General features: G+C 34.5%; 1 protein-coding gene and 1 long non-coding RNA gene across 7 annotated transcripts in view; one reads left to right on the forward strand and one right to left on the reverse strand.

Moving 5' to 3' along the window:
- LOC146924335 (E3 ubiquitin-protein ligase BRE1-like 2) overlaps positions 1 to 25,911 on the reverse strand; it is a 59,844-nt gene extending 33,933 nt beyond the window's left edge. The window contains exons 1-11 of one of the 6 annotated variants that reach the window (XM_085709372.1): positions 25,849 to 25,911; positions 25,598 to 25,715; positions 20,774 to 20,935; positions 20,507 to 20,594; positions 20,194 to 20,424; positions 19,893 to 20,060; positions 15,724 to 15,917; positions 15,559 to 15,642; positions 15,327 to 15,446; positions 15,005 to 15,191; positions 14,761 to 14,921 (exon numbers count right to left, since the gene is read on the reverse strand). In XM_085709372.1, the coding sequence (XP_085565498.1) occupies positions 14,761 to 14,921; positions 15,005 to 15,191; positions 15,327 to 15,446; positions 15,559 to 15,642; positions 15,724 to 15,917; positions 19,893 to 20,060; positions 20,194 to 20,424; positions 20,507 to 20,594; positions 20,774 to 20,935; positions 25,598 to 25,708 (1,506 nt within the window). In that variant the 5' untranslated portion in view covers positions 25,709 to 25,715; positions 25,849 to 25,911. Of the gene's footprint in view, positions 1 to 14,760; positions 14,922 to 15,004; positions 15,192 to 15,326; positions 15,447 to 15,558; positions 15,643 to 15,723; positions 15,918 to 19,892; positions 20,061 to 20,193; positions 20,425 to 20,506; positions 20,595 to 20,773; positions 20,936 to 21,005; positions 21,100 to 25,597; positions 25,716 to 25,844 lie in introns of those variants that run through there. The other 5 variants (XM_085709369.1, XM_085709370.1, XM_085709368.1 and 2 more) reach the window with 5 other exon arrangements.
- LOC146924338 (uncharacterized) lies at positions 21,859 to 24,896 on the forward strand. The gene is made up of 3 exons (XR_015010101.1): positions 21,859 to 21,993; positions 22,632 to 22,695; positions 24,679 to 24,896. It is a non-coding gene; the product is annotated as an uncharacterized LOC146924338 (long non-coding RNA).
- Positions 25,912 to 27,936: the final 2,025 nt, after the last annotated feature.

The following is a 27,936-nucleotide window of genomic DNA, read 5'->3' on the forward strand; positions in this document are numbered from 1 at the left end:
TTACTGGTTTTCTAACAAGTTGAGCTATGGGTATATCATCATCAGAATCTGAAGATGATAATGAGGATTTTGAAGAAGGTGAAGGAGAGTCACTGGATATCTCATGTACTACAGGTTCTGAGTGTGTGAAAATATTACCCGTAGTAGAGAGTTCTGAGCAATCATCTTTAGCAGTGTCAGGAATTTTAAGAAGTTGTGATGCTTCTGTTATTACCCTCTCTTGAAGCTCAGAAGCAATCTCCATAGCTTTTTCAATAGCTTCTGACACATTAGTAGCAGCTTCAGTCTTCTTAGAAACATGAGGAAAGTTCTTGGTCCTCCTTACTGCTTGCTTCCTTTTCTTCTTTGGTATTGCAGGTTGATCAAGAGTAATGCCAACATCCATGATCATCCTGGAATCCATGTCTTCAATAGCTTCTTCAATTGATGGTACTGATGATCCACCAATCTTGAGCTTGTCAGAAGCAACTCTTGCCTTCTTAACAGTCCTTTCAACCTCCAGATATTCTTCTGCAGTTATTTTCCTTTTAGTCCTTCTGCCTTTTGCTAGAGGCACTGCACCACCAAACATTTCTTCAGGTACTTCATCCAACCTGATGATCTTGTTGGTTGCCTCATAGTGTTCCTTGATGTACCTCATCTGCACTTCAATAGGATCCTGTTTGCAGATGGGTGGAAAATCTCTCATAAGATCAGATACAACAAGAGATTCACTTAGATCAGTTTTAAGCTTGGTGACCTTGGTGATCAGCTTCATATTCTTGAGAGTTTGAGCATTTATAAATGCTCCAGTCTTTGTATCCAGCAGCTGATCTGTGTAGCCTTGAGTTCTGTTTAAACAATCCAAGACACCTCCTTGATAGAAAATCTCTGATAAGAGTCTTCCATAAGGAACCAAGGGTTTATCCAGTAGCTGACTCTGTTTTAGACACTCTATGAGGTACTTGAACATATATTTGGGCACGTTCACTTTTTCCTTCTTGATGAAGTGCTGGAGAAGGACCTTCTGAGCTAAATTTGGTTTCACACTGTCACCACATGGAAACAGGTTCTCATTCTGAATCTTCAGAAGCATCTTAGTTTCCATGCTCAATTCAGCATATTTCTTCTCCTTCTCAGAATTGTATATCACCAAGTTGGCTTGCTTTTTCCAAATGCGTTTTTCAGCAGCACCTGAAAGATCAATTCCAGAGTAATATCCAGAAGCTTCAGCCTTAAGAACAGACTCTATGTGCCATTGTGCAATTCTCACTGGAATACCGCAGATGCTTGATCTGATTTCATCTTCAACAAACGGCGCAAGACCCATTTCTTCTCTTGATTTTCCTTCCAGTTCTGGATAGAGCAGAACCATATGACTTTCTTCAGCTATGGATGCAGCTTTGTTATAAATTTTTGCTCTAACCCAGAAGTGCCTGACCAATGCTTCATATGTTGGTCCATTCAACATTTTGAAGTAATGCATGAGTCCTTGCTCTTCATAGAAATTCCTGATCCAACACTTATGAAAAGTCAGAGAATTGAAATCCACTGGATTCTCTATCTGAACTTGTAGTTCCCATTCTTCCAATTTCATGCTTCTTCCTTTGTAGTCATATTCAGGGACCATCCGTGAAGTAGATACTGAAACTTCTTGTTGCGAGCTTGATGATGCCATTTGATGATGATTGAAGAAGATTTAGAGAATTTAGGGTTCTAAGGTTTTTGCGCTTACTTCGCAAGAGGTTTGAGAGCAAAATGTGTTTGTTGTGAGTGAGTAGTGTGTGAATTGACAAAGTGTTAAAAGTAAAACGATTGCAATTCAAAAGAGACAAACAAACATAACATTAATGACAAAATTGGGGGCGCATGAAAAGTACTTTCAAAGCTATTAAATCATCATTGCCCTTTTAGTTATACACCAACACATACAGGCCACGTAAGAAGTTCACAGAGTAACTACCAAGTTAGTGGGCCAGAAGTTACCTTTAAAAAGTAACTCCCAACGTTTCCACTAATTCAACTATTCGAAAGCAATAAATCCAGCTTCTGGACTTCAGATGCTGACGTCATCATCAGAAGCGAGTTTTCCTCAGAACCTCAATAAAGAGCTTCTGATGGACTACTGCTTCTGAACTAACTTCAGAACCTAAAATCCTATTCAAGAGCAAGCAAACATCTAATCAGACACGTAATGCATGTTCAAATTTTTCTTTATAAAATCAAATCTTTCAACAGTTAAAGGCTTAGTAAATATATCAGCCCATTGATTTTCAGTATCAATGAATTGTATATCTAAAATTCCTTTTTGAACATAATCTCTGATAAAATGGTGTTTGATTTCAATGTGCTTAGCTCTTGAATGCAAAATTGGATTTTTAGACAAACAAATAGCAGCAGTATTATCACAATAAATGGGAATACTGTTAGCAGTTATCTGATAGTCTTCCAACTGATGTTTCATCCAAAGTAGTTGTGTACAACAACTTGCAGCTGAAATGTATTCTGCTTCTGCTGTAGACATAGCAATAGTTGTTTGTCTTTTGCTAGCCCAGGATATAAGATTATCACCCAGAAATTGACAATTGCCACTGGTTGACTTTCTTTCAATCCTATCACCAGCATAATCAGCATCACAGAATCCAATTAGCTTATAATCTAAGGATTTCCTATAAAGGAGTCCAAGATTAGTTGTTCCTTTCAAATACCTGAAGATTCTCTTGACAGCAGTCATATGAGATTCTCTAGGATCTGATTGGAATCTTGCACACAAGCATACACTGAATAAAATATCTGGCCTAGATGCAGTGAGGTATAACAAAGAACCAATCATACCTCTATACAGCTTCTGATCTACTTTAGCTCCTTCATCTTCTTTGCTTAAGGTGCATGTAGGGTGCATTGGAGTGTTCATCACTTTACAATCTTCAAGTTTGAACTTCTTCAGAAGCTCCTTTGAGTACTTTGATTGATGAACATAGACTCCATCTTTGCATTGATTGATTTGAATGCCAAGGAAGAACTTCAGCTCTCCCATCATGCTCATTTCAAATTCATCCTGCATTAACTCAGAAAATTCCTTGCAAAGAGATGCATTAGTAGAACCAAATATTATATCATCAACATATATTTGCACAACAAGAATATCTTTCCCAAGGGTCCTTCTGAAGAGTGTAGTATCAACCTGTCCTCTTTTAAAATCATTCTTGATTAAGAAATTACTTAGTCTATCATACCAAGCTCTGGGAGCTTGTTTCAAGCCATATAGTGATTTCTTCAGTTTAAAAACATGGTCAGGATATTTAATATCCTCAAATCCAGGAGGTTGCTTGACATACACTTCTTCTTCTATGACACCATTTAGAAATGCACTCTTGACATCCATTTGATGTAATATTATGCCATGATTAACTGCATAGGAAAGAAGTAACCTGATTGCTTCCAATCTTGCAACTGGAGCAAACGTTTCAGTGTAATCAATGCCTTCTTGTTGACTATACCCTTGTGCAACAAGCCTGGCTTTGTTTCTTGTTACTTCACCTTGCTCATTCAGCTTGTTTCTGAATACCCATTTTGTTCCAATAATGTTCTTGTGCTGAGGTTTGGGTACCAGATCCCACACATCATTTCTTTGAAATTGATTCAACTCTTCTTGCATAGCTAGGATCCATCCATCATCTGAAAGTGCTTCATCAACTGTTGTAGGTTCAATCATTGAGATTAGTCCGATCATTGACTCCACTTGTCTGAAATGTGATCTTGTTCTTCTTGGACTATCTTTGTTTCCAATGATTAGCTCCTCAGGATGTGAAGACTTGTGTTTGAATGTGTTTCTGGGAGGATCTGCTTGATGTGAGCCATCTTGTGCTTCATCAGAAGCAGCTTCATCTTGCGCTTCTGATGTGGGTTCAGCTTCTGGACTATCTTCAGACTCAGCTATCTGATCAGGTTCTGGAGTAGCTTCAGGAACCTGTATCTCTGCAGAACTTTCACCTTGCTTTGAAGTTTTATCTTCAAGCTCCTTGTCATCAAATTTAACGTGCATAGATTCTTCAACACAGAGTGTTTCTGAATTATACACTCTGTATGCCTTTGACCTTTCAGAGTAACCTAAAAAGATTCCTCTTTGGGCCTTGGCATCAAATTTCTTTAGGTAGAGCTTGTTGTTCAGAATGTAACATGTACATCCAAATTGATGAAAGTAAGAGATATTGGGTTTTCTTCCTTTAAAGAGTTCATATGCTGTTTTCTGCAAAATAGGTCTAATATAGATCCTGTTTTGAACATAACATGCTGTATTCACTGCTTCTGCCCAAAAATGTTTTGGTAAATTGTTTTCATCAATCATGGTTCTGGCCATTTCTTGTAAAGTTCTATTCTTTCTCTCTACAACCCCATTTTGTTGTGGTGTTCTAGGAGAAGAGAATTCATGGAAAATTCCATGTTTTTCACAAAAAGTTTCAAATGGCTCATTTTCAAATTCTCCACCATGATCACTTCTGACTTTCAAAATTTTTGATTCTTTTTCAGATTGAATTTGAGTGCAGAAGCTACTGAATACATCACACGCAACATCTTTACTTTTTATGAATTTCACCCAAGTCCATCTGCTGTAATCATCAACAATGACTAATCCATATTTACTTCCATATAAGGATGCAGTACTCACTGGTCCAAATAAATCAATATGGAGTAATTCTAAAGGTCTTGAGGTTGAAACAATGTCTTTGGTTTTAAAAGATGATTTCACAATTTTCCCTCTCTGACATGCACCACAGAGTGCATCTGAATGATAGTCAATGTCTGGTAGCCCTTTCACAAGTTGTAACTTACTAAGCTTAGAGATTAACCTCCAGTTAGCATGTCCCAACCTTCTGTGCCACATCCATTTCTTATCATTCACTGATAGTAGGCAAATCACCTTCTGATCAGCCAGTTCAGAAAAATTGATTTTATAGACATTGTCAACTCTCTTTCCCTTGAACACAATGGATTTGTCTTCCTTGTTGATTACTGTACAGTTGGGTTTTTCAAAAAGCACATCATAACCATTATCACAAAATTGACTAATGCTCAAAAGGTTATGTTCAAGACCATCTACCAACCATACATTATTAATTGAGGTAGAGGAGTTACCAATAGTTCCTGTACCTATGATCTTGCCTGTCTGGTTTCCTCCAAACTTCACATTTCCTCCCTCTTTCATTGTTAGGCTGAGGAACATGGACTTGTCTCCTGTCATGTGTCTTGAGCAACCGCTGTCTAGGTACCATGATCTTTGCTTTGGCACTGCTCTTAGACATACCTCGTTTTCATCTTCTGAGTCTGAATCTGATCCAGCTTCTGAAGTTGCTGTTGCTACCAACCCAACAGCTACCTTTGCATCTTCATCAGCTTCCTCTTTATCAGATCCAGATTCACTACCCAAATCATCCCAGGTTGCCATTAAACTCTGCTTAATCTGCTTCTTGAATTTGCTTGGTTTGAATGTAGACCTCTTTGACTTGTCCTTTGACTTTTCTCTTTGAAGATCAGGGCATTCAGCAATGAAGTGTCCCGGCTTCTTACAGTTGAAGCATCCCTTCTGATCTTCTTTCCTTGAGCTTCTGGAGTTACCCCTTTTGGCGAGAAACTTTCTGTTCTTCTTGGCCAGATATTGAAGTCTGTTTGAGAGCATGGCCATTTCAGCAGCATCTGGTTCAGAATCTGAACTTGACTGTTCTTCCTCTTCAGATTCAACCACTTTGAGAGCTTTTGATGACTTGCCTTTGGATGGAAGAGCTATTGATTTACTCTTCTTAGTAGACTCATGTTCATTAAGACTTAACTCATGAACTTTGAGAGAACTAACAAGATCTTCGACACTTAAAGTGTTTAAATCTTTAGCTTCCTCAATGGCAGTCACTTTTGGTCTCCATCTGGCAGGTAAGCTTCTGAGTTATGAGTATCTTGCTTACATGATCAGAAGCAACATAGCTCTTCTTTAGAATCTGTAGCCCAGAAACTAAGGTTTGAAACCTTGAGTACATCTCCTCAATAGTTTCATCATCCTTCATCTTGAATAACTCATACTGATGTACAAGCAGAAGAGCCTTTGCTTCTTTGACCTTCTTGCTCCCTTCATAATTTGAACAGAGAGAAGCAAACATAGCTTTAGCAGTGGATTTGTCACTCATCTTCATGTACTCTGCTTTGGGTATGGCAGTGACAAGAGCTCCTCTGATAATATGATGCTTCTTGTAGAGTTTCCTCAGTTCTGGAGTATGTTTCTTTCTATCCACAGCAGCTCCTTCTTCATCAAGGACTAAATCACCAACACCATCTTCCAGAATATCCCATAATTCTTCATCTAGGCTCATGATGTAACTGTAAAAGTTGGTCTTCCACCAAGAGAACTCTTCAGCATCTCCATTGAACTTTGGAACTTTTCCAACACTGGATTTCTTACTATCACTATAATCATGTGAGACATTTTTATAGCTAGTATCACCAGAACCAGTAGGAGGAGGAATAGACATGTTTTTCTCAGATCTTTGACTGTTGCACGGTTAAGTGTTACACAACAGACCAAGGCTCTAGATACCAATTGAAGGTGAGAAAAACACAAGAAGGGGGGTTGAATTGTGTTTTAGAAAAATTCTTCGTTTCTCCTAAAAACTGAACACACTGATCAGAAGCTAAGCGAGACAGCTTCTGAAGTGATAATCAGAATCTAAATGCAGCGGAATAAAACAGAGAGAGAGAAGAAGAACGACACAAAGCAATTATACTGGTTCCTTCCACAATCCGGAAGTAGTCCAGTCCCCCTTGCACTTCCAAGGAGATTTCACTAAGAGTAATATCTGATTACAATTGCTCAAGCACACAAGCAAGAGACTTCCTTTGCTCAAGCACACAAGCTAGAGACTTCCTTTGCTCAAGAACACAATCAAGAGACTTCCTGCTCAAGCACAATTGCAAGAGACTTCCTAACTAAACAAAATTACACAGAAAATTGTTTAAGGTTGAACACTTGATATACAATCAGAGGTGCTCACAATACAAATCAGATACAGACTCAATGGACTTAAGAATTTCTAAGATATGACTTTAAGACACAGAAATTCTAAGTGAATGCAGAACAATTTCAGCAGAGGTTTGGCACTTGTAAAAATGTTGTGAGTCTTTCGTTCAGCGTTCTTGCATTACCAAATCTCTAGGTCTTCACTCCTTTATATAGAGGTGTGGAAGAGACGTTGTGAAATTGCCAGCACACCAAAGAGTCGTTGTTGAAGCTTGATCTTTCACCAATGATCTTTTGCCTGATTTGGTTGTTGTCCTATGAAGAACCAATTTGAAATCCATTCCTTATCCAAAGGAACATATATGCAGGCGAAACCGTATTCTGGAGCTGTTTTCTTGTCTTGTAGCGTGGACACAAAACAGAGTAGTGGAGAAGGTGGTTGTACAGTTCGTACAATAGTACAATGTCAACGCTTTCGTCCAAATTGCAAGCACATGCCTTCAAACACCTTTGAAATGACCGTTGCAATGTTCCACTAATTTTCTGCTAGGTTTTCGAATCCAATAGACAGCTTTTGCAATGTAGATTCTTCAATCTTTGAATCTTTTGCAAATCCAGTTGATCTTCAGCTTCTGGTGAAATGACTTCTGATGAGGCAGCTTCTGATGATGCAGCTTCTGATGAAACAACTACTGCAGCTTCTGATGGTGCAGCTTCTGATAATTGTGGCTTCTGGACCTCTTGTCTTTAGGAGCGCTTTTACTATCTTCAGGAGCAGCTTGACTTCAGGAGCGCTTTTACTTTCAGGAGCGTATTGCCTTCAGAATCATCTAAGCTTCATTTTCTTTTGCTCTTTATTTGCTCATTCAGAACCAATCAATGATGTAACTTTTTAACTGTGGTCCTGTACACTTGAACAAATATTAGCTAGTCCAATTTTACAATTTTTAATACCTTGTTATCATCAAAACTCTTTAAGGTTCATTGTTAAACACATTTTGTTCCAACAGGTTGCTCGTAGCAAGAGGAGCTGGATGAGCTATTATCATGCGCTCGTTTCGTACCAGCTTGAGATATTTTTCCATGTATTCATATATGTACCAGACATATGTATTTGACAGTTGGCATTTTATCAGATGTACGAACTTGTATTGATGTATATATATTCATTTGGCCGAATTATGTTGTAATTTTAATGTATCTAGTATTAAGTTAACGCACCTGCTAAATATTCTAGATAAATTTAGTATGAGTGTTACATTTGGTAGAAATAAATAAGTTATATTAAAAAAAGAAATTATTCCAATGGGCCATCAATGTTCTTAGTCAATGAGCCAAATCAAGTTTATCTTTCTTATGCTGCCTTCTAGACACAACATAGACGAAGTCTTGATCGGTTTAAATTGTTTTCTAAATATTCAAACAACATATTTTTCAATTCAAATTGTTTTCTTGACAAAATTTAATGGAATTTAAATTGAATGGTATAGTTCTTTACCGCACATAATTTCATATTGTTACCATGCCAATTAAAATAGGACAAGATAAATAATTAATCAAAGCAATGACATTACCCAATCTTATAACCTCTCATATAGAGAGTACAATGTATGCGCATATAAGGTAAGAGACGAGACGAGCTGAGTGGAACTTAGTTCAGCTTAGCTCGATCCAATAAGAATTAGATCGGCTTGAAATTTAACTTAACTTTATGATAAACTTTTTTTCCAGCTAGAACTCGATTCAATTAAACTAATATAAACAACTCAATTTTCTTGATATGGAGCGGGTGATTAGTCTCTACGGTACATGGATTGGACTAGGTTGGGACCTCTCTGCCAACTTGTCCCAATCGTTCACATTAATGATGCAGAATTGTGCTTACGAGATGTATACATTGATGGTAGATGGGACTTTCATAATCTTGGTACAATGCTTTCACTTGAAGTTCGTGACTATATACACCAGATACATGCCCCTGTAAGACTGGGCATGAGGCTTCCGGATGAGTGGACTTGGAAGCATACAAAACAAGGTGTTTATTCTTGCTCAAGTGGGTATCATTGGCTTCTCCAACAAAATAGAACTTGGGATGTTAATTGCAACATGAATTAGATTTGGAAACTTAAAGTCCCATCAAAGCTACAACACTTTATCTGGCTTTGTCACCATAATGCCTTCCCTACAAATGTATGTCGGCATTGCAACATGGCAGCTTCCCCAAGTTGCACCCGTTCTTCATCACCTATGGAAGACCTCTTTCATTGTTTACACGAATGTCCTCATTCTAAAGAGTTGTGGCTTCGTCTGGGAATGAGCCTTCACTCAAAAAAATTCCTTCAAAGAGATGTCATAGTTTGGATTCATGATATGGCTTGTGGTTAATGATGAATCCAAGAGGGTGTTGTTTGTGGCATAAAATGAGTATCTTAGTGGTGAGTCCATTTTGATTTACAATGATGACTGCAAGTTTCGATGGAGTGTACTAGCAAAAGAGGAAAGGAGTACAATATTTGGTTTGATGTAGTATTCTCAGTAGTGATGAGCGTGCAAGGTGTTCAAAGTGAACTTGATTTTAGAGTATCTTTTCTAGGGGTTATGGCACTCTGATTTGTAAGGAGGGAAAGAGTGTGGAATGATAATTGGTGATGAAGGGGAAGTGGCGGTGTTTGAAGGAGATGCATTGGAAGGAAGAAGGAGCCCTTGTCTAAGGTTTAATTCTTAAAAATAGTGATCAATAAATCAAAGGTCTAGTGTAAAAAAAATGCGTGGTGACTCGGTCTTATATTTTAACAAAGCGAACATCACTCTGTCCAAATGCTGTTCCACAGGCAGGACATTTGCGGTGACGGAGTTCAAGATTTCTTTGTATGCATGGATTGCAGAACAAATGATAGCACTTCACAATCACAACCTGCCAAATACCATATTAAACTCTTAGATAATGCAAAAGACACCAAGTGTTCATTTGGGGAAATAGCTTAATTGAGCGCTTATATTCAATAAACTATACTAGAGAGCATAATTTAGCTCTTGTTTGTAAGCTACGATGAAGAATTTATTTAAATAAGCTAACAACATTTGAATAGGTCATAAGATATTTTTACGAATGCATCCAAATACAAATACAAATACAAAAAAAAAAAAAAAAAAAAACCCGCTTAAGATGTGAGAGTGAGATAAGTTAACATAAGCTCTTCCAAACAATCTCAAGTTAATTTGACTACCATAAAAGTAAGAACTGTAGTTAGATAAGTTGGCCTATTTTTACCTCCTTTGGACGGTCAGAACAGACAGTACACTTGATCATGTTTTTGCAAACTCTGATTTCTTCTTCAAGTTGTTGTACTGCATTTTTTTTGGCTTCCGAATTCAGCTCAGCAATTTGGTTATTCACTTCCATTAGTTCTTCCTCAAGCTTCTTCCGTGAACTCCTGCACGATATAATTGGATGAGTATATTTGAGCCGATTGAGAGGGCATTTCATATGAGACAATCATTTTCCAAAATCAACCATTTCATGGATGCATAACATTAACACAGATCACATGAAGTCCAAATTCTGCACCAAACTTCCAGAATCCAGACACAGAACAAGACATAGAGTACTCGTACTATAGCACTTGCATTTCACCTCGTGTAAAGACGTATATCTCAAAAGATGGATCAGTTTGATATTTTGGGTCTGCAAAAATATGCCATCTTAAAATCTACATGTTTAACCAAACTCTACTTTCTTTATGTTTTTGAAAAACCTAAGTGCGAAAACTTGTTGAGTTTTATACAATATGATTTTATACAAACTAAGCAACCATGAGAAAGTAAGCCGACACCAGAATTGAAGCATATACCAACTACAAAGGCTCTTGAGCTCCAAGATTATTATTGATCCCCCTCAGTTTACACAAACTCATGGAGGCTCTAGGAACATCATTAGAATTAAAACTGTATAAACACACTAAACCTAACATAATGGAGAGTAGAGTAGTTTAAAAATCTGTTCTGGATCCAGACTTGATTGAATGACCAAGAGAGAAAAATACCTTTCACTATCCAATTCCTTTTCAAAAGCTTCCACATCTTTCTGAATCTGCTCGTACTCTTTCTCTGAAGCTGAAGCAACAGACTTGAGCAACTTCAACTCCTTCTCAGCATCTGCCAATTCCCACCTGGCAAACTCTAAGGCGGCTGCGAGGTGTTTTTCATCTTGAGTACATTTAGCAGCTTCTGATAGAATGCGTTTGATTTGATCTGCTCAGTTCAAATAACTGTTTAAAACAGCGAGCAGTAGCACAGTTGTTTAGCAGAATAAGATATATTAGTAGGGGGCTAAGTAGCAGGGGAAATAGTACCTGTTCTTCACTATTTGTAATTCTCTTCTTTGAATTTTCTATCAAAAAATTAATCTTTTGAAGTTGATCAGAGAAGGCTTGCTTTTCAGACAATAAAGTGCTATGTAAATGTTTTGCCTTCACGCTTTCTGATACAAGCTGCATAAAGTTTGCAATATGATAAAAACAAAGTCTCACCAACACCAAATGGAATTATTTATTTAGAGAGCGGTATAAATTATTTAAAAAATATCATGACTTTTTTATGCATATTAAGCTTATGTTTAGAACAAGATTTCATCCTTTCTAAAAGTAAAAATCAACCAGGACTGAGAAAATAGAATTGTCAAGGTACCTCACCAAAATAAATTATCAGCTGGCTGGTCCAAAATTGATTCTCGCGGATATGGTAACATTAATTCTATCATGGGTCATTTATTATAGTTTATTATATAAATCTTCTTTGGTAGTTTGGCAATTGTATTCTGTTTTCAAAGTAACATTAGAAACCTTGTAAATAACTTTTTATTGTATTCACACTTTCCTATATAAACCTATGAAAAACAAAGAAACAGAGTAAAAAAATTATAACGTTTTTGTAATTAAAATGAAAAAAAAGTTTTGCAAAGTAAATTGGCCCATATATTTTCAAAATCATTTTATACAAAAACAGTTTTTCAACAATTAATATATTAGTTACAAATATGAAGCATTAATTTTCATCAACCAGGTTAGCAAAAGCCTAGACAATAACCTAGACATTGCAGGAGTTGGGCATGGAAAAATGGTGAAGAACACAGAAAGGTAGCATTTACAACTACTAGTGATAAGAAGACATACCTTGATATTACAGTCCTCCCTCTCAGCCACTTGCTGTAATAGACGTTGGTGCTGTGTCTGCATATCTTCATATGCTTGACCAATAGTCTACAGGAAAACATTTAATCGTATTACAAGAAAAGACAGTTAGAGCAAACTCATCAACTAACAGCAGTTTATATAGCTTGAGCATGAAGAAGAGTAAACCTCGATTTCAGATATATAGGTTTCTGCCTCAGCCTCTTTAGCTTTAATAGCCTCGGTCATCTCCAAATTTTTTCTGAATAGTAGCGCAGATAAAACATGGTCAAAGAATGCATCAACAGATTGATAAGCGGAGGCAGTTTTTACAATCGTTTATTCCATTCATATGAAGACAACCAATTTGAAAGAATGTATCAACTATGAAGACGCTATCTAAAGGAGCACAATATATCGGCCAAAGAACAAAGTCCTTGAACTCTACATAAACTTTTAACTCATCTTCCTTTCACTCCTCATCACCATAAAAAACCACCAATATGGAACTAAAAGCGAAAGAAAAAAAAAAAAAAATTCTCTACCAGTTTGTCAATGCAGCAAATCCATAATCAGTGAGTAGTGTACATAAACACAAACCTTTCATTTGCATCAAACTGGGCCCTTAACTCTTCTATTTCAGCTTCTGCAGCAGAAAGCCTTTGTTCACAAGCAGCTTCAGCTTCATTAGCAGCTCTTACTCTCAACTCTAGACCATGTTCATCTAAGGCTTTTTTCAGCATTTCAGCTTGAGAGCGAGCTTTACTTTCAGATTCTCTAACTTCTGGCAAGCTGGAATCAAGTTCGTAGCATGTTCAGAATGAATCATCCAAGTAGACAGAAAAGAACAACATTTTGTTTTGAATGTGAAACAAAACCTCAAGTCAATTACCAAATGCAATAAAACATTTATCATAAGTTCAATTGGATAGTTAAACCGTAAGAAGTTGGGCACCATAAATGATAGTATCTAGAGAAATAATTCTCTACCAGCATTTTCTTGCTCAAGAATCAACCCATTTGAAGTATGTATTTGCCATCCTCCAGGGATTAGAATATGAAAATAAGATTTGCAAAAGAAAGTACTAGAACCATTGGCGGACAAAATTTGAGGCTTTCTATAATTAAGTTCTTGAAAAAATAAATGAATTTTAAAGGAAGAGTGGAACCAATTCATGCACATCATTAAAATCAGCAAGTGGTACATAAAATAATAAGGCAAAGCAATGAAGATAGACCACAAACAAAGCAAGTTTCTTCATCCAGAATCCACCAAAACTTGAATACAGGAGGTCAGGGACAATCATCAGCTTTTAAACATGTGCAAGGGCAAAAAAGAGGGAAATAAAAAACATTATGGCGATTGGAACTAGTATGACATTATGTGCATTCTGTTAAAAAGCAAAAATTTTAACATCTTGTAGCAAAGAAAAAAATATTTTTTTATTAACATCTAAACACAGGCAGGTGCTTCTTTTCATTACTTATTCCAACGGATTAATTCGGTATATCATCCCAAACACAACATAGAATAACGAGTCCAATAATTACATCAACTAGACTAAACTCTGCCACTACTGAACAACTTCAGATCAGCATACCTTTTCTGATAATCCTCCAGGCCATACATGTCCAAAACAAATTCTAACTCCTGATTCTCCTCCTGTAACTTTTCAATCTGTAACAAAACACCTTAATGAGTTGTTTGAAATTAGAGACAATCTTGAAGGCCTCTAAAATCAGAATGCAGATAATGTTTGAGAATCATGGAAAGTATAGTTGCAGACACACATGCAAAACACAACTAACAAAGGAAAAGAAAAACAATGAAATCAAATCTGATTTAGTCAGAGACATGCTCTAAAATTTAGAAGGTAAAATATAAGAGGCGTTGAAGAACTAAATACCTACATATAAAGGAACTTCCCACTGCTTTTGACGACTTTATTTCCGAATCCTGTTCAGCACATTTGTTTGCAAGGCTCTTGAGTTCGCTTGTCTGCTTCAACACAAAGGAATCAATAAACCTTAATGCTTAAATAGTATTAACTCAAGGACAAGAACACGCCTATAACCTCTGGCAGTATAATCCAGCAGCCATAATTTGTGAAGTCGTTAAATTCAAAGAGGTGTAAATCGACAAAATGAATTCCAGTTTAGTAGGTAACTTCAAAATTAACTCAACCCTTACAAAACCGGCTTGTAAGGTGATGAGTGATGACTTCCCACCAATTATAAATATGTTTTCAGACCAAATCGCATCCAACGTGAGACTCTCAAACACACACAGGACTGGACATCTAGTGTGTGGTTAGAGCGACCCGATAGCGGGGGGGGGGGGGGGGGGGGGGGGGGACAAATCTTAGATAGGCTTTGATGCCACTAACATTTATTGTGACTTTTTCCAAACTACTATCATTTGAGTGAACAATTTCTTAAAAATTAACAATAATTAAGACAGCTTATAAGACTTGCGCTTCCAACCTCTATACTATGAAAAAGTAACTAAACAAGATCATTGCAGACTCAAATTATCTAGATAACTTTCTGTAAAAGACTTATCACAAAGAAGGTGAGAAAGAAAATGAAATGGCAGTTTGTGTGAATAACCTTCCCACTCAATTTCTCTCTTAGCGAATGTGCATTCGCACGCAATGATACAGCTTCATGAGCTGCATCTTTCCATCGCTTCAACTGTGTTTCCATCATCCCCATTTCTTTAGATAAGGCTGAAGACATCACACCAAACTCAGCTTTGATATCTTTTCTCCCTGAAACATTTAATATTGTAAGAAATGAGGAGATCCAAACATACACACAGCAAATCTAAATAGAGAAAATATGATACACAGACCAGTATCTTGTTTGGCCTCTTCCATCTTGATTTCAAGATCATTCCTTTCATTAATACACTTTTGCAACTGAATCTTGAGCTCATCAGTCCTAGAGTCAGAAATGTCATGGATATGCCTTGCATTAACCGCAGACTCCAATTTAGAATTTAATTCCTTCTCCCGTTTTGCAACGTTAGTCCTGCTAGCCTAAAATTTTATTTGAAAAGAATATGTAAAAGGGGAAGCAACCAAAAAAAATAAAAATTATCAAAGAAGAAACAAGAAATCACTGTTAACACAAAAAAAAAAAAAACAATTATCAAAGAAGAAATCACTGTTAACCTGCAGAGACTCTGTCAATGATTTAAATCTATCCAATTCAGCAATCCAATGTTGAAGTTGATCCTTTGCCAAAGAGTATACTCGGGAAGTGCATACATACTTATCATCATTTAGTTCATTCTGGAAATAAACATACATGAAAAGATACTTTTAGATGGAACCCTGGGTCAATGCATCTCAATTACTGAAGAAATAATGACAAAACCGATGCAGATAGTTCAAATTTACAAACCTGAAGTTCCTCAAATTGCTTTGTCAATATTTGATTTTCTTCCCGTGAATCTTGAAGCTCAGAAAGACGATCAGTATTCACTATCTATGATATCAGCCAAGCATAAATCTTAGACAGAGAATCGACAAATGAATGACAGAAGGGAAGAAATCAAAAAAATAAAACCTTCGCTTCTTCAATTGAATTCTTCAACTCGGACAAACCCATAGCTCTCTCTGCAGGCTTCTCAGGAGTCAATTTTCCGTTCACTGCATCAGCATTGGAGGAATTCATTCCCATAGCTGCATCCTTTTGCATTTTCAGACTGACTAGTTTTCTTCTACTCTCTTCAAGTTCGGCCACGATTTTGTCAAACTCTCCTTTAATAAAAAAAATAAACTCTCAAGAGACAATTATTTTAAAGCCATCAACCAAATTTATAAGAGCCAATAAGATCTCTAGAATCATAGAAAAATATTTGTGCATAAATATGTGTTACCTCTGGTCATATCTATTCCGATGTTTTATAAACCGGAGTGGATGTTGAACCGGCGAAACCTCAAGGTAATTGGTTCACTTGGTTCAATCAGTTTATTCATGGTTGAATCAAAAGACAAATAGATAAATAAGAAAGTATTGAAAAAATAAATGAAGTGCATACAAAAATGAAAATAAAAAAATTGGTCAAACCAATCGAGGTTCAACCAGACTGCAATGTAACCAAGATCAAACAAACCGGCCAGTTCCGTCTATTTTTTAAAACACTGTTTTCCTAATTAACCAAACTAATTTTACTCCTTGTAACTCTTGCAAATTTACTTTTTTAAGGGTTGATAATCTTAATTACAGAAAATTTCAGTAGCACTCTCTCTCCTTACTCGGCATACGACTCCAAAACTGTGTCCACCACTGAGGCCAATGTTACTTTTGCATTATATTATATCTCCCAATAGCTTTCATTATGATTCCCTTCGTCGAAAAATCAGATAAATATCATAAAAACAATTTAATTGTGCATTAGCCTATTTGCCTAAATATTCAAATTACTGCATGGTTTATGTTGGAATATTTAAAATTGTAGTTAATTTGATTTTATACATAAATTATGTTTGGAACTCATCATAAAAAACTTCAGATTTGAAAATCAAATCAATTCAAATTAACCAAATTTGCTTAGATTTTTATTTAATAAAAAGTTAAAATCTAAAGGATTTCAAAATCAAATTAACTCCTACATTATATATTTCCATACAACAAAATTCAGTTCCATAATTTTCCAAATAAAAAATTACAATTATAAATACATGGAAATTAGAACTATGGATAAACTGAATATTGTGTCTGGTGATTTGAAAGCACAAGCTTTGATACAGCTATACACAAAAATGCTAAATTATAATCAGAAAAAGAGGAAGTAAAATTTATCTTCATAATCACACACTACTACGGCGATAAGTACAGAAGAAAGAAAATAATAAAATATTCTATCCTAAAATCAGAGTCATCCTCAACTCAGTAAGAGTGATGAATTCAATTTCAAACCTGTATAAATAATGACAATAAGTCTTACAAATATGTACCCAAGAAGTATTAATGTAACTCTCAACTAGAGAAAAATCCTCTTTAACAGTGTAGACAATAAAAGAAGGAAAAGTATAAGCAACCAATTATAAAAGAAGAAAAAAAAAATCATCATTAACCTTTGGAGACTTCGCCAATATTTTATATGGATTCAATTCAGCGATCCAATGTTTGGGAACATATGTTAACGTGGGGTTGCGTTTTTGTTCCTCAGGATTATCCCAAGCGAGCATCATGCAATTTTGTAGGCATATGGATGTCAAACTACTGGGCAAAATGATGTGATTGTAGGGTTGACCGCGATAAATGATTTTCTATTGCACTTGTTTTTTGCACTGGTTCGACAACTGACAATGGACTTTTCCATTGGCAAACTCTGTTTGTGATTGTTACTTGTTTGATTAATGTATTCAGCGTTTTGTAGATTTCTTGGTCTACGAAAAATTGGGTGTTGTCTACCCCGATATCCCCACCTTGGGATCACTGCCTCGTTTTCTCTTCTGTTCCAGATGCTCGTTCAGTCTATTAGACCTTCTTTCTCTTCCTTTACCTCTTCCACAACCATTTCCTAGCTAAGTTGCTGGTAGAGCGCATTCTATTATTATATTTTCAACATTTGAGTCGCTTCCTGGACCATTTGTTTTTGCATAGTTTAAATTTTGACTGCGAGTTGTAATATTGTATGTTGTCTTGTTGGGTGGTTATCACTAGAAGTTTCAGAAATTTTGTCAAACAACGTCAACATAATGTATTCAAAATAGACGTGACACTCACCTCTATATCAGTACATTAGATTGACATTGTTTGATCAAATTTATAAAACATTCCAATGATAACAATCCCAAGAAGATGACATACAATTTTAGAAATTTCAATCAAAGTGTAAACTATGCAGAAACAAGTGATGCGGAAAGTGACTAGAATGCTCAAAATAGAATAGCAGTATGCAGTAACAGTCCCAAACAGAGTTTGCCAATGGAAACATGTGCATCGTCAATTATCGAACCATTGCAAAATACAACTGCAGCGAAAATATCATCAATCGTGGACAGCCCTATGATCACATTATCATGCCTAGGAGTTCGATATTCATATGCCTCATAACTGCAGACGCTCACATGGGATAACCCAGGGGATCAAAAACGTCACGGCAAGTTCACATATGCTCCCTGACATAAAATTGTTTTACATAAAACTTGTTTAAAATTGTATCAAAATTTTTATAATATTGCAATTTTAATTGTTACTTTCTTCTTCCCTATTGTAGAATTTTTACATCCTATTTCCCATTGATGTTCATTGTTAACATTGGATCGCTGAATTGGATCGATATAAAATATTGGCAGTCACCTCATGTTAACAACGATTTTTTTTCCTTCTTTTACATATTCATTTTAAATACAGTTTTAGGCTGGCAAGGCTGATTTACGTCAAAATGGGAGAAGGAACTGAATTTGAAATTGGAGTTTGGTGATAATGCAAGTTGTATCCTTGACAATTCTAACTAGGACCGATGAGCTCAAGCTACAAGCTACAGGTGTGGAAATGTATTATTGATAGGAATGGTTTGGAAATTAAGATGGAAAATGCCAAATAAGAGACTGGTCTGCGTATCACATTTTATCTATTTAGATATGAAGTGTCTATGTTTGAATCTCCTAGTTTCTTACAGTATTGCATGTTTATGGAGAAAAGGTATCAAAGTTGTGTTACGTGTGATGATCATAGCTTTATCTAAAAAAAAATTGGGATGATGGAAAGATGTAGCTCTTGAAGTTGTATCAATTTGTGAAAAAGTAGTTTCACTAAGAGCGAAATTGAGGGGGAAGGCTATTCTCACTTTCTTTCTCACCTACTATGTGATAGGTGTTTTACAAAAACTTATCTAGATAATTTGAGTATGTGATGTTTTTTGCACAGTTACATAAATTTCAAACATACTTCCAATTATCTAACTGATATGCCCTCAAATTAACCAAAATCTCTAATTGCTCCAACTATTGAATATATTCTAACTAGCTTCTCTAATTGTCCCTTTTCTTTTCATCTAAACATGGAGAAAAAAGAGATAATAAATGCCCTAAAATTAAATTTTACTTGATATGAGATTTACAAGAGACAAACTACCAATCCTTATTTATACTTTAACTGGATTCTCAGTCCTGATTAAATGAGGAAACAGATCATGAAATATAAGGAATTATGAAAATCAATCCTCAGAGATCACCTTTGTTTTAAGATACGAAAATATTAATTTCATGAGATCCTTCCATATTATTTTAACATCAAAATAACAAGAAATGAACATTGTGCCGAAGAAGTTCTTTGTACAATTATAGCAGCCAGAGATGCCCCAACATAATTTTATGGTAAACCCCATTTTGATACTCGAAAGATTTTCAAAACATCCAATCTGGCCCTCAAAAGATTATTATATAAATTTGGTCGGATGATATTTTAAAAAGTCACTACTTACACAGGCCAAATTGATGTCATGTAGTTACCAAAAATCATCCAAATTGATGTTCAAAAAAAATCTCTTAAGGATCAAATTGTAGATTTACACATACACCATATATAATATTGTCACTTATAGTTATAACTAACAACTATAATTAAACAACAGGAAACCTTCCTTTTACTAAACCATGCTACCATTTAAAACCCACATTATATGATAATCAATATCTTTTAAATTCATACCGAGTTATTCTAAACTTCATAATAACTGAAGTGGTTAAAACAATAAAGGAAAAAAGTAACATTTCAAATACCTGTAAGTTGTTTTATGTCAGATTGATCTCGTGAGCACTCGTCTATATAATTCTGGATACCAACAGTATACTCCTTGTGTTTTGCATGGAGAGTATCAATCACTTCACGAAAATTGTCGGCCTCCTTTTTCGTCATATCATCAATCTTAGACATTTTGATAATAACATCTACAGACCCAAGTATAAGTAAAAACAAAAAATCAATTATACATATTTCCTTAAGCAATACAATATCTATGATATATGGTAGAAAACTATCAATTCAATACAATCATTGCATAGTATCTCATATGTATTATACCTTCCGTGGATAAATCTTCGTGTAAGACCTGACCTATATCCTCAATTCTTTCCATATGAATATCAACAGTATCTTGAATGAGTTTCAACAACTCCCTAGTAGATAACCGACGCAAAGCAAGGGCTTCCTCAACGTAATTAGTAATCTCGTCATTACTGCCTCCCTCCACAGAATCTTTCTGGATTAATCTACATAGAAGTAGATCATCCGGAGGACACGAAGGAAAGGAACCTAGAAAGAAAGTAAAGTCAGTCTATTGTTTTTCCTTAATACTACATAAAAGAACTTGTTGTGTGTGTGTGTGTTAAAGTACCTTCAGGATTATCAAGGTAATCCAAAGTTTTCAAAGAATCTTTTCCTCTCCCAGCTTGTATCCCGAGAAGAGCCATATCATCAACCAGCTACAAAAGAAAATAAGTCAAACCAATGTGCACATCGTTCAAGAATATGACAAAATTATCTAGCCAACTGGGTCACCAGAACATGCACTACTAATGGCCATTTACATTTGAAAGAGGAAATAACAAAATGAATAGAGAGAAGAATTGACAAAAACAGGAGCATGATAATAAACAATAACCTGATCCCAGTGTTGGTTGATTGCAATTAATATGTCATCGTGCGAATTTTGTCTTTCATTTAATTCTTTAGTTTTTTCTTCAAGATCTTGTATAGCCTGTTTCTGGACTTCTGTCTGCTGAACAAGCTGCTGATTCTGGAGCTGTAAGACACCTGCATCAGCCTGGAGGAAGCATCTCGAGTTATTGCGTAAGTAAGTAAAACATATAAAGAAGTCATTGTTAAAAAATTACTTGCTGCAACCACACACTGATACAGCCAGTCTGTTTTAAAACTTTTGAGAGAACTTACGAAAAACCCTTGCCCATACATATCTTTTCCCGTTTCAGAAAAACATATACCACGTTTTAAAAATAAAGGATTTTCATTGACATGAAAAAACGTCCCCTTTCAAAAATATTAAGCACGCAACAAGTAGCATACATAATAACATACTGTATCCTTTCTACTCTTCACATCCCTGACCCTAAAGCCTGTTTGGATCGACTTATTTAAACCTATCTTCTAGCATAAACACTTGCAAAAACCATTTAAACGAACTTACAGAAACAACTAACAATATGTCCATAAAATGTTTTCAGCTTATTTTCATAAGCTCACCAGAATATCTTATGAAAACAACTTATAGTTTATATGAAAAACAGTTTGACTTATATAATAACCATTTATACTATAAGCGGTTAATTAAGTAGTGTATCCAAACAAAACCCTAGTTAGTGAACACTAAGCAGGATCAAACAGCCACCCCACCACCCCCTTATTTTAAAAATCAAAATTTTCAGCTTATTTCCATAAGCTTATCAGTAGGGGTGTGCATATCAACCAGTTTTAGGCCCAAACCCATAACCATATCCAGTCCATTTTAAAATATCTGGATTTTTGTAAATGGGTTACCAACCAACCCATTTTAACCGGGTTGGATATCCAACCCGGTTAAAATTCGGATCCAGTTTTAACCATTTCATTTCCATTTTCTTTCTCTTTTCCCAATTCCCAAATCTCAAACGTGTTCAACGGAAATCAACACTCCGCCGGAAACTTGATTTCTCATACAAAACCGGCGGCGAATGGACCGCAAAGCAACACTCCGGCGACATCGAAGCCTCCGCTGAATCTACCTTCGAGATCCTCTTACTCGTTCAAGCTGCTATCGCTGTTTATTCCACCGGTAGTGTTCAATCCTCTTACTCTCCCATCTCTCCTTCCTCTGCTGTCTTCCAGGTACACCGCTGATTTTCACTTTGGCCTTTGATTTTAGATGAAAATCTAGGGTTTTGTTTTTGCATGAGATTTCAATTATTTGCTATTCCCAAATCTAGTGTGATGTGATTAATTTGGTTTAGTTTTTGTTTTGTCACTTATTTAGGGATTAATTTGATGGATCTTAGAAATCTGCTTGTTTGTGTTGTTGTCATTTGTGAGATTCTGATTAGAAATCAATGATTTGATTTATGTGTTTTTTAGGTTTTTCATTCAAATGGTTTTAAGAATGTGTTGAATTGTAAATGTAAAGCTTGATAATTCTGCTGGATTATGAAACAGCTCAACATAAAATTGGCTTTAAATATAGTGTGATTTGTTGTTAACTTGATGAAACTCATCATGTTGTTAACTTGTTAACTTGATAAAATTGGCTTTAAATTGGTGAAACTCATCATGTTGTTGGTTCATTTGTTGTTAACTTGATGGTGGAATTCCTGTAATTGAGGGCTGCATATATATGTTTACTCTGAACTTCATCTCTATATGCAACTATAAAAAATTGATCACTAATTTAGCACTTGAATTATTTAAGATAGCAAATTAGTTCTGATATGTTTCTAGTTTGTTATACGTAATGAAATGTTTGTGTTTTGCAGATATTCTTTCTCAATTAAATTTTGATGGTCATTCGGCTTCTTTGAGGCTTGATGATGATTGAAGGTATTTCTCCCATCCAATATTATTTCAGAGATACTTATTGTTGTAATTATTTTCTCTTTTGTTTGTTTATTTTTTTACTTTCTGTTAAAACAAGCTTGATTCTGAGTGTGAGAATCTTGTCACTCTTTTGATCTAGCTAGTTTGATTTTCAGTTGTAAGTTTGTACTCTGAATGTGGTCTGAGGTCTGTTTATAAGTGCATGCCACAAGTTGTGTTATATAATAAATTATGTTTCATGCCATGCTCTTTTTTCTTTTTATGTTTTGAATTCAGATTCAGATTCTGATCATTGCCTAGGATATAATGCTGCTATTCATGAAAAAAACTTTAAGTTGTAGCCTTTAAGATAGGGCCATTTAGGTTTGAATGTTGATTACAGGTGTAACTCTTACTCAGTGCAAACTATGAACTTAGAGAAATTAATTGAATGTTTGATTACAGGTGTAACTCTTATTAGGTTTGTTATGGATCTTCTCTTATTACTGATTGTTTTGTTAATTGGTGGCTGTTAAGTGAATGTTGCTGGTTGATAGAGAGTTCTATGTGTTTTGGATTTGATGTCTAAAATGTATGTATGTTTTTGTGCATCATTTTGTAGTTTCCTGCATATGATGTTATGATGACGTTTTGGTCAAGTATCTGGCCATTGTTTTGCTTCTGTTTGTTTGTGTATACTGATAATGAAGCTATATCAAGGTTACCAATAGTTTATTTCTCTGTTGTCAAAAGCGGCCGCTCCCGGCGCTATCGCGGCGCGGAGCGGCCAAAAATGAACTGCCGCGTCACAACGCCACCGCGCAGCGCGTTTGGAGAAAGCGGGTTTCGCGGCCGCAATCCGGTGGAGCGGGGCGGACCAAAAGCGGGTCAAGGCGGCCGCTTTTCACTAAAAGCACTTTTCAGGGTCGAAAAAGCCGGATCTGAGGTCGGAAAAAGCCGGATCTGAGATCGGATCTGCTGGATCTGAGATCGGAACTGCTGGATCTGAATCGGAATGAAATAAGAATGAGAAGAAATGAAAGATGATGATGAACAGAGAATGGTTGGAGAAGAAGGAGGTATGGCGGCAGCTACAATGAGAAGAAATGAAAGATGAAGAAGAACAGAGAATGGCTGGCGGCAGCTAGAGAAAGAGGAGAAAGTTAGGTTTTATTATTTTGTTTTATAGTAGGGTATTGGGCTAGGCCCAATCTTTTTGTGATTTGGACTTCTTTACCCATTTAACAACAGTCTTTTTCTTTACCCCCTTTTTTTCTTTCTTTGTGTTAGACCAAAAAATTAGTTATGTTTCTCTTTTAAAAAATATCAATTAATTTAAATAAGTAACAATGTGTAATAATACTAATTATGAATAAGCTCATAAAAATATACTAAATGTTAATATTAAGTATATTTTTCGTTTATATTAATACTAAAAATCAATTAAGTTTTTATTAAAATTGAAAATAAACTAATTATTAGTGAAAATGAATTAATAATCTTTAATTTTTCATCTATATTAATACTAAAATCAACATTATAGTATTTTAGTATTAAATATATTAGTGCTCCGCGTCATGTAATAGCCCCCGCGTCGCGCCCGCATACCGCGCCGCGTCAATTTTTGGGGTGGCCGCGCCGCGCCGCGTTTCCGCTTTGACAACTATGGTTTATTTGTATACCAGAACAAGTGTAATTAACTAGAGAGAACCCAGTAAGAAAGAAACAATAGTGAATAGATTAAATTTGATCATAAAAATGTATGCCTTGTCTTTTCTTGCTATGTTGTTTTACTCCTGTATAAATTATAGGATTTGCTTGTGACATGGTATATATTTAAGTTTATGAACACATTTATATTGAGGTTTGTAATCACATTTGTGTCCTCATCCTTAGTTTTCTTTGAATTTTTTGTCTCAGGCTTGCAGAAAATGGCAATTCAATTTAAACAAAAGGTGACTGCAAGCTTAGACCAACTCTACTGCCTTTGTTGATTTTTTTGTGTAGGTGGGTTTGGTAGCTACTTGTTTGGAATGAGTCCAACTATTGCAAAACAATTCCAGAATTTGACACTGCCAATGATGTTAAGAGTCTTGGTTTAGGATGGATGATTGCATTTCTATTTGTTTTTAGCTTTCTTGGTGGATGATTGCATCACAATTCGCAAGATTTATTTAGTTTTTTGGATGATTGTAACTATTATTGGTGTACAATGATTGAATTGATTTTGTCGTGACTTACAAAACTTGTGGAAAACTAGTTTTAAAACCAGTTTGATTCTTTTTGAAGTAGATATATGTTATTGAATGAAATTTAGAATTTGAAAAAAAAAATGGAAAACTAGTTTTTTTTGGAAACTAGATTAAAACCGGATTTTGAATAAAAAAACTGGTTTGAATAAAAAACTGGTTTTTCTGACAAACTAGTTTCAAACCGGTTCTGAACCAGTTCTGAACCATATCCAAACTGGTTGTACTTAAAAACCAGTTTTTAGTGAAGTGGTTTCAGGAACAAAACCAAAACCAATATTTGGTTTTGGTTTTGGTTTTGGTTTGGTTTTAACTTTGCACACCCCTACTTATCAGAGTGTCTTATAAAAACAAACTATATTTATATGAACAGTAGTTTTACTTATATGATAAGCACTTACACTATAAGCGCTTAACTAAACAAAACCAAATAACCACCCCACCTCACCCCTTCTTTCAAAAATCAATTTTTTACCAAAAATTCAACTCACAATGAACTAAAAACCCAATTCAGCAGGTGCCCACAAAACCAATCAGCTCTAAAAATCCAATTAACAACAAAATTCAAAACAATATAATCAATTAATCAATAACCCAATTCATAACATGATTAATCAATAACAAAACAAGATTAAATAACAATTAATAACAAAAAAAAAGATTAAAAAAAAGTTTACATTTTTACTGTTAGGAGAATGGTTGCTTGAATTTCGTGAGACGCGGGAAGAAACGGGAGTGAGAAGATGAGGCTTCTTCTTGTCTGGTTCGTCGTGATCTGAATTTTCCATTTCGATTCTGAAAATTTGAAGAAAAATGAACGAAAAGGAGCATTAGGAAGATGAAGAATTGTGAGAGGTGTTGAGTTCGAAAAGAAGAACGTGAAATGGAGAATGAGAAAGAGAAAACAGAGTAGAAAATAAGCACCAACTCTTTCACTGTAGAATCTAGCTTCTGGATTCTGATACACACTTGTCTAAATTTTTGAAGTTTTCAAATTTCAGTTACATTGTAACCATTTATATGAGGTATGATTTCATTTATACACCGTCAGTGTAAAATGTAAAGTAGGATAATTAATACTAATGACTGACAATCCAAAATAGTTTTGCACGCACAACCAATCAAAACATTCTGAATTGTCATCCCTCATAAATTAAAATCATTAATTGATGTGACGATTCTAAATGTTTTGATTAGTTGTGTCTGCAAAACTATTTTAGACCATCAATCTACCACAATTAAACTCAAGTTTATAAAGCATCATGTGTCGGTGTACAATTATTTTACATGCGTTCAATGATGTATTATCGGTCAACTAATGATTTTTTTTTTTTGAAGAAACCAGTCAATTATGAATATGAAAACGTGCGTCATTGGATGCATCTATAAAATAATTGTACACTAATGTAATATATTAATTGAATTTTTTTTTTTTTTGATCAAATGATCTACTAGTTGGGGCTCACACATTTTAAATGTGGAGAAGTGGGGAGTTCGGAGTTTCAACCTCAACCTCTGTATAATACTATTGTCCTTCCGACTACTAATTGAGTTATGTTTACCGGGCATATTCATGTAATTAGTAAATACCCAAGAATACTTAGATAAAATGACACAGATATGTTCTAATTTAATCAAAGTCTCGAGTTTGAATTCGAGTTTGGAGATTCAACTTCATTAAAATTATTAACGAGAGTTTATCGTCCATTTGAATCTCAAAAAGCTCGAGATAATAATAAAAAAAGAATAGAAAAGTAAATACAAAATATAAGGGAAAATAGAAAAAGTCAATGAAAATTTCCTTTAGTCAATTTTTTTTTTCTTTTAGTCAAAAAAATAAATAACAACTTCCCATTTATGTGTTGTTAAAAAAAAAAATCCTTTTTTGACAAAAAAATAAATAAAAAATCAAAATCCCTTTTCAATATTTCTTTAGTCAAAAATAAGGATTTACTTTTTATTATTTTTGCCTAAAAAATAAAAACTTTGTTTATTTATTTATTTATTGGTCAAAAAATATAATTAAAATAAAATTAGATATCATTTATAATCGGAAAACAAAAAAAAGATATCATTCATAATCTTATCAGATAATTTTGATTTTCTTTTATTACATTTTAATTTTAATTTTTTCAACTAAATAAGGGAAAACTAAAAAAGTAACTCAATTGTAGGTTCTTGTCAAAAAACAACTCTATTGTAGGTATCGTTTCTATTTTACTTTTTTTTGACAAAATATTAATGTTTCTAATCTTAACGACCAATTATGATTCTTTTTATATAATTTTAATTTAATTCTTTTATCATAGATAATTAATTTTGATTTATATTTTAGCTTTCTAAATAAATAAATCTTAGAATAAATTATATAAAAAAACTAATTTAATGCATCAAACTGATGTGCTTAGCCAACGATTTAGATAATTATGAGACATATTATATCAACAGAGAAAAAGAATAATGAGTAAAAAAAAAAAAAAATTATTCAACCTTTCAAAAACAAATTCATTTGGTAATTACTTGTTTTTGCAACAAATAAAAAACATTTCAAAAAAAATTCCTTTAGTCAAAAAAAAAACTTCCCTTTTATGTGTTGATAAAAAAAAACCTTTTTTGACCCAAAATGTAAATAAAAAAACTAAATCCCTTTTCAGTATTTCTTTGGTCAAAATAAGGATTTACTTTTTACTATGTCTGACCAAAAAATAAGTAATTTTTATTTTTATTTTTTGACCGAAACAAAGTTAACTATTATCATTAATCAACCAATCTTCAATACAAGTAATTTTTATTTATTTGTTTATAACCGGTCAAAAAAGGGTTTAATTAAAATAAATTCGGATATGATTCATTTATAATCTTACTAGTTAATTTTGATTAAGTTTTATTAAATTTTAATTTTTTTCATATTAAAAATTAATTGTCGTTTACTTTTTTAGCTTTCTAAATAAATAAATTATATTAAAAAAGAATTGATTGCAATTGGCCAAATCAATGTGCTAAATCAACATGTAGA

This window comes from Medicago sativa, chromosome 5 (genome assembly GCF_051527215.1).
Source record: "Medicago sativa cultivar Bolivia chromosome 5, Bolivia_mono, whole genome shotgun sequence".
In the NCBI taxonomy this organism is placed as follows: domain Eukaryota; kingdom Viridiplantae; phylum Streptophyta; class Magnoliopsida; order Fabales; family Fabaceae; genus Medicago; species Medicago sativa.